This window comes from Balaenoptera ricei, chromosome 1 (genome assembly GCF_028023285.1).
Source record: "Balaenoptera ricei isolate mBalRic1 chromosome 1, mBalRic1.hap2, whole genome shotgun sequence".
NCBI lineage: Eukaryota > Metazoa > Chordata > Mammalia > Artiodactyla > Balaenopteridae > Balaenoptera > Balaenoptera ricei.
Window position 1 is genome coordinate 99,098,020 of NC_082639.1, and position 18,523 is coordinate 99,116,542.

Genomic DNA, 18,523 nt, shown 5'->3' on the forward strand with positions numbered 1-18,523 from the left:
GCTTATTTTCCCTTCTTCCCCAGGCCCAACACAGAGATACTTTCATTGAAGAACGCTATGGAAAATACAACATCAGTGATCCTTTAATGGCACTCCAGAGAGACTTTGAAACACTGAAGGAGAAGAACGATGGCGAGAAGCAGCCAGTCTGCACAAACCCGCTGTCGATCCTTAAGGTGGTGATGAAGCAGTGCAAGAACATGCAGGAGCGCATGCTGTCGCAGCTGGCTGCCGCCGAGAGCAGGCACCGCAAGGTGGGTTCACCGCTGACGTGCGCCTGCACACTCCTAAAATGCCCGACACTTTGTCAGCTGCCAGCTCTCATAGTAGTTTAACTGGGAGGTCTCACAGGTGTAAAAAAGCCCCTGAGCTTACCTGAGAGCCAGGAGATAGAAAATGCAGGTCATTCCAAATGTTAAATTTAGGCAGTGTGCCAGACGCATTATTTCAGATGGCATTTCTTCTTGATATATGACACTCCAAAACACTTGGTATGTTTTTTCAGCTCTTGGTCATCCAAACTCTGGCAACAGACTGGGGCTTGACCAAGCCTTGTAGCTGAACGGAGTGTTCTCTCTTTGCTTACTTAAGTGATAAATAGAAAGATTAACAGGTATTTGGGGAGTGCTATATCAGAGAGAGAGAGAATTAGAGAATTTACCTGACTATAAACATACAAGCCAATAGATTATTTTCATTTATTTCTGGTTTTGAGTTTCATTGCATTTTACTTCTCATGAAACCATAAACAGCCCCTAGGGTTGTTTACCTTAAAGCTGTTCTACCCTGTTAGGAAAGTGTGTGTGTGTATGTGTGTGTGTTTTTTTCTAGGTCTTACAGCCCCTGAGATAGGAAGGCAAACCTGTGCTTTCCTCTACCTCATCTCCTTGGAATTCTTCTAGTGCTTGTGATTTCATTCCCCGACTTATCATTTATGGCTCAGATTTGGCCTGGAAAAAAATGCTTGGCTAGAGTCTGCATTTTTAAGAACTATTGGTTTAGATTTATATCAACAAGGGGGGACATCAGTGCATTTAGTAGGAAGCATTTTATTCTGAAAAAATTGGGTTAGCAGCTGCAGTTTGATGGACCTTCGTTTACTTTTATGGTTACCTGCTTTAGAGAGCCATCTGCTTAAAATGCATCTGACAAAGTGCTTAAGGGCTTAGGTCTTGCCCATGATTTTTCTTTCCCTTCACAGAGTCCAAACAAAAGGCCAGAGTGGGAGTTCTTAACCACGAATGGGTCTCAGATGTTCCATGATCCCCCAGAAAATATACAGAATGCCAAAAGTTTATGCATTTTGTAGAAAATGAGTTTTTTTCCCATATCCTTACTTGAATTCTCAGAGCTCTCCAAGACCCAGAAAAGTTTAACCTCTGGACTAGACTGAAGTAATCTGAAGACATTTATGCCCCAATTTAAAAGGTGTCAATGAGTTTGAGGTAGTTGCCTAAATTTGGGGGCTTTTACGTAATATTATAAGAAAATCTTCACAACATCCTTGTTTGATAGGCAGGCCTGTTTTCTATTTCGTACATGAAGTAACTGAGTTGTACTGAAGGGCTGGCTGGCTGTCATGCCCATTGAAGGTGTAGTGTTGGGATAATTTATGGTTCTAGGTGATTGGGGAGAGGAAGAGTTAAAAAATTCAAAATTCCCTAACACTGTATTTCAATGTAAGATAGTATTAAATATTTTAAAACAGCTGCCTATCTGATCTTAAGTGTTTTATCAAAGTAGAACACTGGCTGTGTTAGACATCAAACTAGAGGCTTATAATTAGGGCGCATATAGTCCCAGTTTGCCTGAGAAAATTCCAGTTTAAGCCTGTTGCCTTGGCATAGTTGTTAACAATACCCGCTTTGGCTGTCAGACATGTTAGTGGTTTGAACAGTCAATTACGTGGTTACTCTGCTTATTACGAAAAATAGGGTTCCCTAGTCCACCCCTTCCCATTCTCTCTCCTCCTCAATATTAGAGACAGCCACTTCTTTCTTTTAACTGTTTATTTTGGCAGCTAACTTCCATATTTCTAACTGATATACTGCTCTCTCTTGCTTTATCAATTTTAGACACTTATATTTACTTTCTTTTATTATAGATGTGGATTTCATTATCTTACACCCCACCTCCCTTCTCTCCACCCCTGCCATCTCCCCTAAACAGACATAATACCCTTTCCTCACTGTCATTCTCTGTCATATCTGTTATTACTATATCTGGAGCCTGTCACATTCTGTTTCTTCAGAGGATAAACATCGGGTATATTCCCGGGCAGTAGATGCCTGGCTGAGCATTCTGTGTACAGGAATCAGGTTGCGGGGACAAATAACTCTTCTGAAAATACAAACTTGGAGCCAGTGCCCTTGTCTTCTCTCCTGCATCTCACCTCTCCAGTGCGGTATCTGCCATCTGCAGGTTTCATATGTCCTTGGGGTCCTGCAGCGCAAAGCAGCTTCCTCCCCCGTACCAAAGTAGTTACCACTCCTCCAGCCACTTTCTTTTTTTTTTTTTTTTTTTTTTTTTAAGGACAGATGGTGAGCATGTCCCATATTTTTTTTTTTTAATTTTAGCAATTTCATGTATCTTTATTTATTTTTTTTATTTATTTATGGCTGTGTTGGGTCTTCGTTTCTGTGTGAGGGCTTTCTCCAGTTGCGGCAAGCGGGGGCCACTCTTCATCGCGGTGCGCGGGCCTCTCACTATCGCGGCCTCTCTTGTTGCGGAGCACAGGCTCCAGACGCGCAGGCTCAGTAATTGTGGCTCACGGGCCTAGTTGCTCCGCGGCATGTGGGATCTTCCCAGACCAGGACTCGAACCCGTGTCTCCTGCATTGGCAGGCAGATTCTCAACCACTGTGCCACCAGGGAAGCCCCCAGCCACTTTCTTTCTTCAGAATGTTATTAAAATTTCTTGTCTGCCAAAGTCTCTCTTTTTGACTTTGTGGGTTTTTATTCTTTTCATCCCATTTCTATCATTTTAGACAGCTCTCCGAAGGGAGAGGAGATGATCTACCACCTTTAGCCAAAAGCTGTTCTTTCTATTAAGTTGCAAAAGTTTTCTTTTTTTTTAACCAGAAGGAAATACACCAAAATGTTTTCATTTTTGTACTTAAAAAGGAGTCCCAGAAAGTTTTCTCTCTCCATTCATAACAGTTGTTAGTGAGGAGAAACAGTAGGAAATGGCCATTGGGATGACAGTGCTCCGGCCTAGGGAGGTCTAGGCCAAGGCACCTCTGAAGCATGAGCAGAAGCTACGAAGGAATCCATAGCCATTGGAATATTATGCAGTTGTAGGCAGGATTATGTGGGGAAATGTCCCTTTAAATTTGTATTCTTAAAATTGGGCTTAATCCCTTGGCACAAGGATAAGTGGAATGGGGTAGGCAGGTTAATTAAAAACCCTTGTGAAAAATCTCCACTTAAGATCTTAATAATTGAGCCTTTTCAAATGCAGGATAAAGTCAAGAGAGTCTTTTCACCTCTTATCTACTGTCCACGAAATGCATATATTAATTAAGCAAGGCACAGTTAGGATGTCACCTATTTGAAATGTTTCATTTTAGGCTTCACTCTCTGGTACCTCCAGTGATTTGAACATCAAGGGAGAGCCTCAGCTTTCAGCTTTCCATGGTCCTGCCTTGCTTCATCACCTACACCTGTCCCCTAGTCCCACCAAACTTTTATTAATTCTCTGAAACCTTCTCAGCCCCTACAGCTAATGAGTTGCTCTCTTCTATTTACATGCCACTTCGTGTTACCTCGGATAAGTGTGTACTGTATTGTTTCCTAGCACATCGCTTGCATCTCTTTCACCCTTCTAGACAGTGTGCTCCTTGATGGCCCTGACTGGGATTTACTTATTTATTTATCTATGGAATGATCTTGGGTGCTTAGAAAGACACTTATTATTTAATTGTATTCTAAGTGTGACTCCTTGATATTTGAAAATGATTTTTTTTTTTTTAATTCCTTAAAGGTAATCCTAGACCTTGAGGAAGAAAGGCAAAGGCATGCACAGGACACAGCTGAAGGAGATGATGTCACCTACATGCTGGAGAAGGAGAGAGAGCGGCTGACTCAACAGGTAATTAAGGTGGAGGGGCTCAGAGCAGCATTTGCCTAGAGTAGCATTTCTTGAAGATTATTCTGCAGGGTGTAAATTGGTGTTGCTCAAAAAAAGGGGGCTTTGTGGTCAAATAAGTCTGGGAATTACTGGATTAAACAAAGTTAAAGAGGTTTCTAACTTAAGTTTGTTAGACCCTTTAGTATGCAGAAGCACGCTGTGAGTCTTCAAGAACAAGATAGGGTATTCTGTGTTCAGCAAATTTATGTTTTCATAAAATCTTTTAACATAGATCATTCACTATGGGACTGTCGTTCCATAGAACACACTTTGGGGAACACTAACTTTGAACTCTCCAACTTTTTTTGACTTAGGACTCCTAGTAAGAAATACATTTTACACCACAACCCCAGTATATATACACATATATACATATGCCTGAAACAAAAATCTCATGAAATCACACCTAACCCTTACTGCTTATAATACACATTGATATTTTCTCTTCTGTTTCATTTTTTTTTATTTCTGATCACGGCTCACTGAATGGTTTTGCCGTCCATGAATGAGTCTCAGAGTTTGAAAAACACTGACTAAAAGGGTTCCTTCAACCCTTTCCCTCTCACTCTGTGCCTTAAATAGGGTTGGGATGATGATTAAAGCAGATGGCATTTGTATAAGAAGAATGATTCAAATGCAACTACTTACGTTTGTTTGTTTTTAAGACCAGAAAGAATTATTACTGAAGCTTTAAAAGTTATCAGCAGCATTCATCACAAACTCTGGTTGATATGGCTTTCTGCTGTTTTGATTGGTTCTAATCCTCTGAACTTTCCATAACATAAAACATGATGATTCAGATTCCCACAATAACCCTGAGACAATGAGAACTAGAAGTGCCTCCTAAATCATCAAAGAAAGATTAAGTCGTAGTGTGTACATTTTTATGGTAGGTGTTCTGATACTTAAATATTTGATGTAAGCACATGGCATACATGGTAATCCCATGTGCCAGAGAACAGCTAGCTTGATACACTCTACTTGATAAGAGTTTTTCAGTATCTCTTTGTTTCCTTACTCTAATCAAGATGTGTGGTGGCATTCTTTTGTAGTTGGAATTTGAAAAGTCCCAAGTGAAAAAGTTTGAAAAAGAGCAGAAGAAGCTCTCCAGTCAGCTGGAAGAGGAGCGCTCCCGCCACAAGCAGCTCTCCTCCATGCTGGTGCGCGAGTGCAAGAAGGCCACCAACAAGGCCGCCGAGGAAGGCCAGAAGGCGGGAGAGCTGAGCCTGAAACTAGAGAAGGAGAAGAGTCGGGTGAGCAAGCTGGAGGAAGAGCTGGCTGCTGAGAGGAAGCGGGGCTTGCAGACGGAAGCCCAGGTGGAGAAGCAGTTGTCTGAGTTTGACATTGAGAGGGAACAACTGAGAGCAAAGCTGAACCGAGAAGAGAACCGGACCAGAACTCTGAAAGAAGAGATGGAGAGTTTGAAGAAGATAGTGAAGGACCTAGAGGCTTTGCACCAGCAAAGTAGCCCCGGCGAGCAAGGGAAGAAACCAGTAACCCTGTCTAAAGGCACGGCAACTGAGCCGCCCGTGCTAGTGTCTGTATTTTGCCAAACGGAGAGTTTTCAGGCAGAAAGAACCCATGGGAGCAGCACGGCCAAGGTAACAGCCACAGGGCTGCCTGGTCCCACCACTCCTGCTTGCTCTTATGCAAAAACCAATGGACATTTTGACCCAGAAATGCAAACTACCAAGGAGCTGATTACAGGCAGCAGTGTAGAAAACCAAGCGCCTCCACGAGAGAAGCCTGTGGGATTGGCCCAAGAGAAAGCAGTAGAGAATGGTGGGTGTCCTGTGGGAATAGAGACTCCAGTCCCAGCGCCTGGTCACCTCCCTTCCAGTGGGAGCTCACTGTCCCCCAGCAGCACTGCCTCTTCCTCTCTCACATCCTCTCCTTGCTCTTCACCAGTACTAACCAAGCGCTTATTGGGGTCATCAGCTAGCAGCCCTGGCTACCAGTCATCCTACCAAGTAGGGATCAACCAGCGGTTCCATGCAGCTCGGCACAAATTTCAGTCCCAAGCAGATCAGGACCAACAAGCTAGTGGTCTACAGAGCCCTCCATCCAGGGATCTATCCCCAACCCTCATAGACAACTCTGCCGCCAAGCAGCTGGCCCGAAACACAGTCACCCAGGTGCTCTCCAGATTCACTAGCCAACAAGGACCAATCAAGCCCGTGTCTCCCAACAGCTCTCCCTTTGGCACAGACTATCGAAATCTGGCCAACACTGCCAGCCCAAGAGGTGACAGCAGCCATTCACCTACTCCAGGGAAAGTGTCTAGTCCTCTGAGCCCCCTGTCTCCAGGGATCAAGTCCCCTACCATCCCCAGAGCTGAGAGAGGAAACCCTCCACCCATCCCACCCAAGAAACCTGGCCTCGCTCCTTCTCCGTCTGCTGCCACTCCACTGAGCAAACCTCATCCCCAGGCATCCTCTTTGACCACCACAGAAGACCTTGCCAGCAGCTGCTCTTCTAATGCTGTCGTAGCCAATGGCAAGGACGTTGAGATACTTTTGCCTACCAGTAGCTAGTCCCTAGGAGGGAGTCTCCACATTTGACATTCCATCAGATTTCATCCAAGAGCTCAGAGTCAAGCCATTGAGTCAGATCATGTTATTTATTTTGATAGTAGCTGAAACTATCTGTATAATACATTTAGTGTATTTCACCTTTTTGTATTTTTTAGGTAGAAACTAAGTAGTTTGGATTTTTATGATCCACATCTTTGTGCTAAAGCTAGAAGGGCACCTCAGAGATGTCTAAGCTTTGCAGTCACCATCGTGTTATGATGGAGAAAGCTAATTGAGTACCAGGTGGTGATTTCCTGTCTATTTGGGGACTAGAGTCACTCAACACTCATTTTGAATTATGTGGAAGTGGCTCATGCAGACTTTTTATTCCAGATGAACATGTTTTAAAAGTGCCTGAAATTAGACTGCCATATGAATGTGATTCTGCAGCAGTAACACAAAATGGATCATTTAACTGCAAAAAATGAGACCCTCTGTGAATTCTGAATGTTAAAAACCAACACTGCTTTTAATCCTCTTTCACTGTTTTTTAATACAAGTTTTGTGTTCAGAAACAAGGCTGCATAAGTAGAATGGGAATCCTAAAGGTGGGTGTGAACTCGCCACAAAGCTGAGCGTTATAGAGCCCTTGAGAAACCCTCCTTAACATTAAGCAGTTGGGGTGCTGATTTTCTTGTACTTTTGAAAAATTACATCGCTCCCAGTTTCCTGCATAAGTTTTTGAATACAATGAAATCACATCTCCTTCAAAAATATCTTCAGGCATCTACTGTTGTGTAAGGAACTTCTGATTCCGATTGCTATTACTTGAATAGGAAATGGTTACTCATTCTGTATAAAAGTTTGCAACAGAATGAGATCTTTATTCTGTAATGAAAAAGCAATAACTTAAAGTTCACTGTCTTTGTAATATTATAAGTCAGAATTATACAGGTTTTAGCAAATTGTTACACTTTTCTCCAAGCTGCCAGCACTCTGTGTCTATCTGTGGAACCAAATTAACTTTTGCCTAAATGGAAGTATACCTATATCTGTATAGATAAACACCCCTTTACGTGTTTAACATACACACACTTAAACACATAAATATTAGTGTGATTATATCTTTGGAGTTTGCAATATAGCATAAAGGACGAGTAGAAATGCATGTTAAGATTACCTACCAAAGCAACTAGATATAGCTGGGACCCAGTCAATCAAAGGAGGAATCTTGTCCACCGGGAGGGGAAAATTTCAAATGAAATCAGGTCTTCAGCATCATAAGAAGACAAGGCCAAACCAACCCAGTGTCAACAAAACTCAACTGGTCATATAAATGAGTGAAACAGGTCGGTCACTCAAGTGATGTATGACAGCTGGGAGCAGTGGGAGCTGTAGCAAACTGAAGTGCCCAAGCCCCGTTAAAAAGGGCAACCCCTGTTCAGTTTCAGCTGCTTGTTGCCATGCAAGAATGCTAAACCCGTGTTACCAGCTCCTAAAATTTTTATGAAATCCAAATTTTCATGAGAAACATTCTCATTTTTAAATATCAAGAACTGATCAAAATTTAAATACTGCTAGTTAAACACTTCTGCAGCTGGATTCAGCCCACAAGCTGCCAAGCTGCAGCCTCTTTCATTCTAGAAACTTCTGTCATTTCCATCACAGCAAGTTTGTGAGGACAGAAGCCTCCAGACTTTCCAGCCTGTTGGCTAGCACAGCCAACAAACTCCGCAGAGTATAATGACTATTCTCCTCTTCCAAACAGGACTGTCTGCAACCCAGCTCAGGTATGGTGGGTACATGATTTTGTGTCCACAAGGATGAAGAGGCCTTGGTGTCCTCACATACATTCTTCTAGCCAACATCTGTCCAGCAGCCACTGACCTGCTATAATTTAAATCTATTTCCTCTTAATCCAGCATGAGTTGATGGGGGAAAAGCAAGTGATGGAAATCAAGATAAATCACTATGGAATATATTGGTGTCTGCACAGCTTATGGTCTGACTAAAGACAATACATCAAAAAATTAAAATACTATTAATGCCCCAGCGTGTCTACCAAATGATAAAGGGGTTATCTTAAACTTCCCAGAGCAATCATGCATTAAGTTTTATTCCCGTGCATAGTCACATGAACTGGATGATAAAATAGCTGAACTTTCTAAGAAGAAGAGAGGGCTATAATCCCAGAGTGTTATTACCTCTTGCTTTAAATGGTAGTCTTACAAATTGCATTGTGCTCTTCTTTTGTTTTGGCATAGATATATAGAGAGAGATACTATAAGGAAGTTTATTTCTTAGGAAGTGCACTGAATAATGTATTTCTTTTACAGTGTAATATGGGGGTGGGGAAATGCAAAAGAAATGTGTATTTTTGCTAGTTGCCTATCTTCTGAGATAAATAAGCACAATACTGCAATGGATCCAATAATCCAGCTAGGTATTATAGATAAGTATTTAAGTTTGCTGTAGGTTGTGTGTGTGCTAAGTAAAAGTTCTGTGATTCACAATTTTGGTCTTAACCCATGTTGCAAAAGCTATGTTACTGGTCAACAGATTATAATGCTGTGCAATGCATAGCACAAGCATTAACTAGTCATTAACATTTGTAAAGCCAAATGTACCGTGCAGAAGTCTTCACCTGTTTTTATAGCAGACTACATTAAAACAAGTTAAATCCTACTGTCTGGGCAAAAGATAGTCTTGTTTGTATGAAATGAAGAATGTTGCACAACAGGGCCGATTTTGTTGGGGAAGGAGCAGATTGGTGAAGAGGGAGCACTCCTGGCTTTAAAAAAACAAACGAAGTCAGTGACCCATCCAGGTTAGACCCCAAAAGGAGCTGGGACATTGGTTTTCCTTAGAATCTTAGAGCTGGGAGAAGTCTCCACAATAACCCAGTCTGTAATTTTTAAACCATTTGGGGATTCTGGACCTTTTGGGAATCTAAAAACAGCTAGACTCTATCCCCAGAAAAATGTATATGCTTATGTGCAAAATTTGGTTGATGGCTTCACAGTGTCCAGAGACCCTGAAGCCATCCATGAATCATGTACTCTAAGAATGCCTGATCTTGTCCAGCCCTCTCATTTTACAAATGACTAATGCATCTCTTGTCTCCTAGTCCAGTGCTGTTGCTGCTACACTGTTAGCAAATGCTAGTGTGGCCAGACAAAAGCACTTGAAAATCCTTTGATGTACAAAAGACGTTCAAACAGTGTGGATGTTTACATATCTAAGTTCCCAGCATTTAAGCCAATTAATGATCATTTCAACAAACACAGGGTATATCCATTTTTTCATAACAGCCTCACTTCAGCAGTGCTGCCTTGTCCATTTGTGTGTGTGTGTGTGTAATTTATAAAGAGCGCTTCTGATGCTTAGCCCTTGAAACAACTTCAAATGTCTTTTGAGAAATGCTGCTTCAAAATATTTTGTGTTTTCATAATGCGTCAGAGGTAGGCAAGGAGCATTGTTTGTTCCACGGGAGTAATTTTAATTTAATTGCTATAAAACTAGTTGAGAAAACTTGAGAGCCTGTCCAACCCATCTGCTCACATATCAGTGGCCAGTTCATTGGTACAAGTAAAGGAGGAGAAAGGAAACTGGGGTAGTGATTCTCGAACTTTACTGTGCTTAAGGGAATCCTGCTAAAAATAAGGATGCCTGGGGATTGGGCCTAGGGGCCAGGTGATGCAGGTGATCTGAGGATCACATTGTGAGAAATGGTGCCTCATAGCCCACACCTGTTCTTTCACAAGAACTTACTTGCCTCTAACCTAAGGAGATGTCTTGAGCTCTGGAATCTGTTTTGCTAGAATGTCAATGATACTCGGAGTCAAGAGTGCCTACGTGGATTCCAAGCACCGTGTTAATGATTCCACACACATATTCCCTCACTAATTTTGCACGAGGGTGCTGTGAGGGGTTATCATCTCCAGTGTGCACATGAGGTAGTTGGAAGACCAGAGATTTGTACTAGAGACCTTAGTAAGTGACAGGGCCTGAATTGAAAACCCAGTACTTTGCTCTTTCCACTATCTGCTTCCCAAATGAGAATCTCCTGAGTCACTCATTAACGCCAGTTCCAGGCCCTTCCCCCTGGAGATTCTGATCAGTAGACCAAGGTGGAGCTCAAGATAAGTGCCTGGGCTGCTGCTTAGCATGAGGCAGGTTTAAACCTTGCAGGACACCATGCTGCTCCTCCACCGCCCTAACCTAGAGACCTTTTATCAGGTCAGGTAAATGGAACAAAAACAAAACATCTTAATTCCCCTGAAGCGACTCATGTTTCTTAGATGTTTAAGACGAGACAGAAACCAAAGTAGCTACCATAGAAAACCTCAAGGTATGCTCTGGCTGGGGGGTGTACAACAACACAAAAAGTTACCAGAGACAACTGAATAATGCAAGTGGGGTTTAAATGCCATATAGGGTCGTTAAAGGCGGTCCTAGCAAAAACAGATCTTTGTGGGCAGGAAAAAGTTAACTAGAAAAGAAGCAAATGTCTTTTCTCCTCTCACCAAAGCATTACTTACCTGGAGTTCTGCACTATCTCCCTGTGTTTGCATTATGTTTCAGTTGGCTTGTCTTGGTCTTAGGATGAGGTCAGGGAGAGAGGCACAAGAGGGCCCCAAGAGCTGAGTCCTGTTTCAGGGAGACAGACAGCAATGTGGTGTGCTCTCTGCAAGGGCTTGGGCTGGTATAAGAAGGAGCTCCCAGGCCACAGTACTCTGCAAAACATTCTCAAATAACTTGTAGGGAAGACCTAGGAATGGGCAAAAGGCAAGTTGAGAAAGGACCTTGCTGCATTACACATAAATGTCCCCCTCCTACCCTCTAAATCCCTATAAGCAAAAGAGAAAAGACAAGCTTCGAAAAGATTCCAATGGGTACTTCTGGGACACCTACAAGTGATTCCCTTGGAGGGATGTAAAAGCAGCTTCTCCTTTTCTCCCAGCGGTGTGACTACTTGTGCTGCTGTTAGACTGGAGGGGCACAGGGAAGGTCTCGTGGCTCTGCACACTGTGAAATGGTTGGCTTGGAGAAATTACTGGGAAGTGTAGCAACAGGCCTTATCCCCGACAAGAGTCCTACTCACTAATTCAGCATGGCAGACACTCAGGTCTCCCTTCAGGAATGAAAGATTTATTTCCCTAGCTGCAGGAAATGCTGACAGGAAACAGCCCTCGGCTATAAGCCCCTTATAGGAATTGCCTTAACTGAAAGAAAGCAATTTGACCAAGGTCACATCTCCCATCCATGGGCAGCTCATATCTAAAGACTGATTGATATGGAATATAAAGACCTGGCCTCCTTGTCCCAAATCAAGGGAGCTCTGAAGGGACATCTCAGCTTCAAAACCCCCTGTAGGGTTGGCTGAACCCTCTACTGAGACTGTGTTGCAGCTCAACTTTCCTGCCCCTTCATTTTCCTCCCCTCCCCTCTCTTCCTGTGGATCCCAGGGTTCTCTCTGGTAAGCCTCTTGCACCTTAATCTCTCAGACTCTGTTCTTTCTGTCATGGTTAAGTCCTCTAAAGGTGGGTGGACACATTTTCTGAGTATTTTATTTGGTGCCAAGCTCTCAATCAGGTATATTACATATGTTACTTCATTTAATCAACTCAACTACTAAAAGAGGCAGGTTATTCCTGCTTGACCCATAAAGTAATGAATACCTACTGAGGCACAGTACATTGCTCAAGGTCCTACAGCAGAGCAGGGCTGAGATTCAGCGGCACAGCTGGGATTCAAACCTTCATCCATTTGGCCTTCAAGTCCACTCTTCCTCCAGTGGCCACACTATAGTCAAAACTATGTAATACATTTGGGGAGTTCAGAATATTAGCTTATGGTCAGTCATACACCTAAGTATGAATCCACTGGTTCACTAGCTTTCTTTTGAGACTTTCTTTTGAGACTTTGAGCTAGGAACAGGACACTGAAGGAGTGGGGGCTTTGGTAGGGAGAAAGGAGGGGGATGATCGTCTACACACATGGAGTCATCAAATGTTAGAGCGAGAAGGAAGCTTAGAGACCCTTGATTCTAGCTCCCTCGTTGTACAGATGAGGAGAACGAGGCCTGGGTTGAAAAGTCAGTCTGGCTGGCTCCCTCTTTCTGCTTCAGCTACCCACTCCTTCCCTCCCTAGCAGACCTGGGATCAGAATTCCTAGCCCAGCCCTAGCTGCTCCCTCGGGCACTCCTTCCTCCTCTCTCCGGTTGCTCTACAATGTCTGACCTTTGATCCTGTTCACCTGGACTTTGTCCTCTGCCTTCTGGCCTAGGGCTGTTTGCCATCCTGCTTGCCACAAAAATCCTGTCCTCGTGTCTCTCAACCAGTTTGACGGCTGAGGTGAGGCTGGGAGTGGGGAGGATTGTGGAGCTTCTACTCCCAGGCCATGCCTCCATCTGTAGCATCAGCTCTGGGAAGCACTTACTCATAAGGCATGTCTTGTTCCTGAGGTGTGGACAAGAAGCCACTGAGGCCATGAGCATCTATCCCTCCCCGCTTATGAATCTGACCTGCCACACCTGCCTGTGGAGGAGAGGGCAACTGAATACATGGGGAGAGACACCTCCTTGTCGTGCTCCTGCTTTCCCACCTGAGCTCAAACCCATAGCTCTCCCAGGAAGGGTCTTTTGCATTCTCAAAAGACTTACCCACCTCTGTTCTCTGTAGTGCCCACTCCCCACTCCCAGCCCCCCTAACACAAATCAAAGCCTTTCAAGACCTTTTGGGCCTCAGAGCAGATAGGGTGTCCTCAGGGTGGTACAGTGGTGGCCACAACATACAGGCCCCTTCTTCATCCCTAGTGTGTTTTCCTCTCCTGAGTCTTGGTGAGTCAGCACCACAGGGCCACACACAAGGCTCCTATTCAGGGCTCATTTTCCTTGTGCTCTAACTCAGATCTTGGCAGCTCTTTCTCTCACACACACACACATACTCTATGTGAGCCTTATTCTCACCATGGGAAAGCTCTGCTCCCTGCCCCGGTCTCCTCGGTTTCCCCCAGTATCCCCCCTCCACACACACACACACACACACACGCACACACACGCACGCATGCCAACATTCCTCATCCTTACCTTCTGGGAGTTTTCAGTCCCAGCTGGATACAAACATAAAGGAGGTAGAGCAATATAGTAATGTTAAACTATTAAATCCTCATTCACATATTTTCAACTGGTGTTTGTTGTTGCTGTCTCTCTGCAGACCCTGAGCTATATTGAGAAGGACACACACACACACACAAACACACACACACATTTGCTGTGCCTGCCTGTCACTTATTCAGGTTATGTTTATTAAGCACTGACTCTGTGTGAAGCCTCATGCTAAAGGCTGGAATTTACACACTGACAGGGGAACAAGCCTTGCAGATGTGACATCTCAGGGCAGTGCTGGGCAGCAGGTGCCCCAAGTGGGTGATGAGGCCCCAAGTGCCTATGAAGTTCAGTAGAGCAGGGAAATCTGTGGGTCTAGAGACATCGGATTTAAATAAACAGAAGGGAGAAGGATCCTGGTTTGCGTTGATAGGGGTATGTGTATAATCTATGTATGTAGGACGTGGGGATGCAGAAGTTGGAGGAGCAAGAAAAGTCGTTCAGAACAAGGACTTTGCCATCCTCTGTGTAACCCTGAGTGAGTCAATTAACCTCGCTAGCCTTCATTTCAGCATCAATGTAATGAAGATATGAGAACCTTCCTCTTAGGGTTTTGTGAGAATTAAATGAGATAAAGCAGGCAAGTACGTAGGACATGATGAGTAGTCTGCAGATTTGCAGCCTTTGTGAAAAGAAGCAGCAGGCGAAAGGGCGGCTCCAGGGCTGCGAGTCCAGAGGGGAAGCTGAGAGGTTGCCACGGGCAGCCCCGCCCTTCATCGGAAAGCTGAATTGCTAGCGCCCCCTGGTGTTTCAGTCGCTAAGATTCTCTCTACACCGAGGTGTGGCCGCACACCCACCTCCTTAGAAAAGGACGGGTCAGCGGTGTGGAAGGGACCCGCTTCAGCCCGGCTGGCGCGGGCGGGGTGCGTCCCTTCCCCACATCCGCGCTCTGCCACCTCCCTGATGGCCTAGTCGGGAGCTCAGCCACAGTCCCTGCCTTAGGCACGGATGGAAGCACAAACTAGTAGAAGGGGAGAGCATACCAGAAACCGCTTCATAGGATTGTGAGCCTTAACTGAGCAAATCTAAGACTCCAAACTAGTTAGGGCATAAGTAAGCACTCAGAAAGCGATAGCTACTAGTATTATGTAGCTCCTAATACTAGATGATCCATAACTATTTCTTACACAGGGGTCAGGATGACTCTATCAACATTTATTTATATATTCATTCGTTCATTTACGTATGCTTCAAAATGTCTTGCTCCTCCTATACTGTTTATGCTGAAACAAACAAAAGCCTTAATAAGACAAGTGAGCAAAAGCCAGCACTCTGTGGGAGGAAAACAAAGAGATTTCATTCGTTCAAACATGCATACATTAGCTCCTACTAGGTGCAACTCACCGACTTAGGCACTGGGATAGAGAAATAAATGTTACAGGGCCTTAGGGGCTTTAAATGCTGGTGGGAGAGACAATGCGAAACACGGTATTATGCTGACTATAATGAAAATAGGAGGCCGCTCTCAAGCCTTTTGAGACGGACCACATTCTATGGAATGTGTACCTCCCAGGGCCTCTTGCCTTCTGAGATGGCCTACACTCTATGGAGTGTGTCCCCTTAGTAAATCTACTTCTTACCTGTCACTTTGCCTTTCGCCGAATTTCTTCTTCATGAGACATAAAGAACCCGAGCTCCAGTAAGTCCTGACACCAGTTTCACTTGCTCATAGGGTGCCGAGTGCAGAGGCCTTGTCCCACAGCACTTCAGCAAAATGGCTGTGCCCGACACTTCAGCTCGGCGGTCGTGAGCAGAGATGCCCCGCACACACTGTGATTCAAGATTGCAGCGGCAGGCTGTGTGCAGGGACACACACCCCGCACTGTGATCTGGAGTGAGTGCCAGGAGCAGCACAGCTGCGCCAGACCGGCCAGAATTCCATCCTCCTGCCTCTGACTAGATCCTTATAAAACAGCCCTGCTGACGGCCTTTCAGGGAGATCTTGTGCTCAGGAGCACTAACTCACACCTCTCCATTCTTTGATCAAAGAATGAAGCTTTCCTCTGCTTCTGAAAAGAGTGAAAAATCAAAAAGATAAAAATAGGAATAAGCTATAGTGACACAATTAATCCCCAGTGGAGTCAGGAATGGTCTCATGGAGGAAATGACACTCAATCTGCTCTTGAAGGAGGGGTAGATGCTCCCAGGAAAAGAAGGCAATGAAGGGTATTCCAGGTAATGAGAAAAATGTATGCAATGCACCGAGTTGCCAACCAGCATGGTGAGAAGTCTGGGTGGGAGTGTGGATCTGGAGAAGTAAATGGGTTCAGGAAAGGGTCCAGTCTGCCCAGGAGAAGAATTTGGACTCTATTTGGTGGGTCACTGGGAGCCTGAACTGAAGAGGCATCATGAGCAGAGGCAGATTTACCATGAACTTCAGCTTCAAGGACCATGTTTGGCACAGCCCCTTCCAAACATGAAGGGCCCAAGCAATGTGTTCATATGGTCATATGTTTTTATAAAATTTGCAAAAGTATTTTAACTGTAGTCAGTTAAGACTGCTGTCTCTTTTCACGGTGGCATCTATATCACACTTTCCCCCATATTGGGTGACCTTGGAGTGGTGGCCACAGCATTTTGGGAGTTTAGCTAAAGGTAAATTGAATAAGGGGTTATTTTTTGAGTAAAATATATTTATGTGGTTTGCAGTCACTTTCGTGTATAGCTGAGTTTTTGCTAGCCATCCCAGTGTAGAAATGGCTTCCAGGAGTGGTCCTATCAAGCATTGTGCTGCCTCACCTTGCATAATGACATGAAGGAGAAGCACCAAAGTTTGTATTGATATAAATATACCTTATAGAACCTGGCCCTAAAAGTAAAATGGGAAATGGAGGACAATGTTTTAAATGTATGAAGCCAGAAGCTGGTCTCTAGAAAATTCTTCCAGTTATTAGATGTGTAAAATTATAAGTGGGTAATTAATTTCTCATCAATGCTAGTCAAAACAAAATTTCTCTTTTGTCAGGAAAATATTCAATAATGCAGTATACACAATTATAAATGCACCATAAATACAAAGATTAGAGTATGGAGTCAAAACATACGTTTTTTAAAATTTTAGAGAATTCTGCTTCTGACCAAGATGGAATAATAGGGACTGGATTTGTTCTCCCATCTAAAACAACTAAACACTGAGCAGAATATATTAAACAACAATTTTCAAGAGATTGGACATCAGGCAACAAAGGATAGAGATGGAAAACAAATGAAGTGAGTCCTATGATTGACCCAGCAGTGAAAGGGGAATCAAGGTAGGCCTGGCAATCTCCCTAAGTACAGGAGATAAAGCTGAGAGTTGGAAGAGAAGGGTATTGTAGACAAGAGAGATGCAATGAGAGAGAGGTCCTGAGATCCTCAAAGGATTCCTCTGGGGTCTTCAACTAAGTACTAATCAACATATGCATATGAGGAAATGCCCAAAAGCCGATGAGAGCCACCCGAAAGGATTAGAGGGAACAATACTCAGAGCTCTCATGGGACTGTGCGTAGTTTTCATTCTCATTAACCAGAATGACAAATCTCATAATTCACGGAACATGGGATAGAGTATTCATTCAGAAGGCTTTGTCTCTATAGTGGGCCAAAATTAGCCTAAGTGCTGCTCTGCTCCCACCTTAAAAAAAAAGTTTAAAAGAAAAACTAAAAAAGGGTCAAACTATTTGCAAATGACTGCATCCCAGAACAAAGCTCAAGAATATGTATAGGAAAACAAAAATATCTGTACCCAAAAAGCTAAAATCAGGGAATTCCCTGGTGGTCCAGTGGTTAAGACTCCACGCTTCCACTACAAGGAGCACGGGTTCAATCCCTGGTCAGGGAAATAAGATTCCACATGCCACACAGCATGGCTACAAAAAAAAAAAAAAAAGGGATTTCCCTGGTGGCACAGTGGTTAAGAATCACCTGCCAATGCAGGGGAAACGGGTTCGAGCCCTGGTCCAGGAAGATCCCACATGCCGAGGAGCAACTAAGCCTGTGTGCCACAACCACTGAGCCTGTGCGCTAGAGTCCGCAAGCCACAACTACCGAAGCCCACACGCCTAGGGCCTGTGCTCCACAACAAGAGAAGCCACCGTGATGAGAAGAGCACACACCGCAATGAAGAGCAGCCCCTGCTTGCCACAGCTAGAGAAAGCCCGCATGCAGCAACAAAGACCCAACACAGCCAAAAATAAATAAATTTTTTTAAAAATTCTATTAAAAAAGAAGTTCAAATCACAATATCTAGCATCTAATCAAAAATTACCAGGCACACAAAGAAGCAGAAAAATTTGGCCCATAATTAGGAGAAAAAGCAATCAATTGAAAATTAATGAAAAATGACACAATAGTAGAATTAGTAGATAATTATATTAAAACAGCTATTATAACTGTATTCCTTATGTTCAAGGAGATAGAGGAAAGATTGAGTTTGTTAATTTGAGACATGAAAGATAAAGCAAATACATAAACTTCTAGAAATGAAAACCACACTATCTGAGATGGAAAAAAACATTGGATGGTATTAATAGCAGATTACACAGTATGGAAGGAATAGTTGAAAAAATACCAGTAAAAACCACTCATAATGAAACATAGAACATAAAGATTTTTAACAGTGAACAGAACATCAGTGAGCTTTGGGACAAATTCAAGTCACATAATATAACTGAAGTCCCTGAAGGAAAATATTTGAACAAATAATGGCCAAATTTTTCCAAATTTGATGAAAATG

At 43.6% G+C, this 18,523-nt stretch overlaps 2 protein-coding genes across 4 annotated transcripts in view; one reads left to right on the top strand and one right to left on the bottom strand.

The window, feature by feature from the left end:
* The window catches only part of CTTNBP2NL (CTTNBP2 N-terminal like), a 72,435-nt gene extending 63,109 nt beyond the window's left edge, over positions 1–9,326 (top strand). For all 3 annotated transcript variants that reach the window (XM_059927822.1, XM_059927805.1, XM_059927816.1), the window contains 3 exons: positions 24–254; positions 3,982–4,089; positions 5,181–9,326. In XM_059927822.1, coding sequence (XP_059783805.1) covers positions 24–254; positions 3,982–4,089; positions 5,181–6,662 — 1,821 coding nt within the window. In that variant the 3' untranslated portion in view covers positions 6,663–9,326. The remainder of the gene's footprint in view (positions 1–23; positions 255–3,981; positions 4,090–5,180) is intronic.
* The window catches only part of ST7L (suppression of tumorigenicity 7 like), a 144,262-nt gene that overhangs the window by 2,257 nt on the left and 123,482 nt on the right, over positions 1–18,523 (bottom strand). The window lies entirely within an intron of this gene.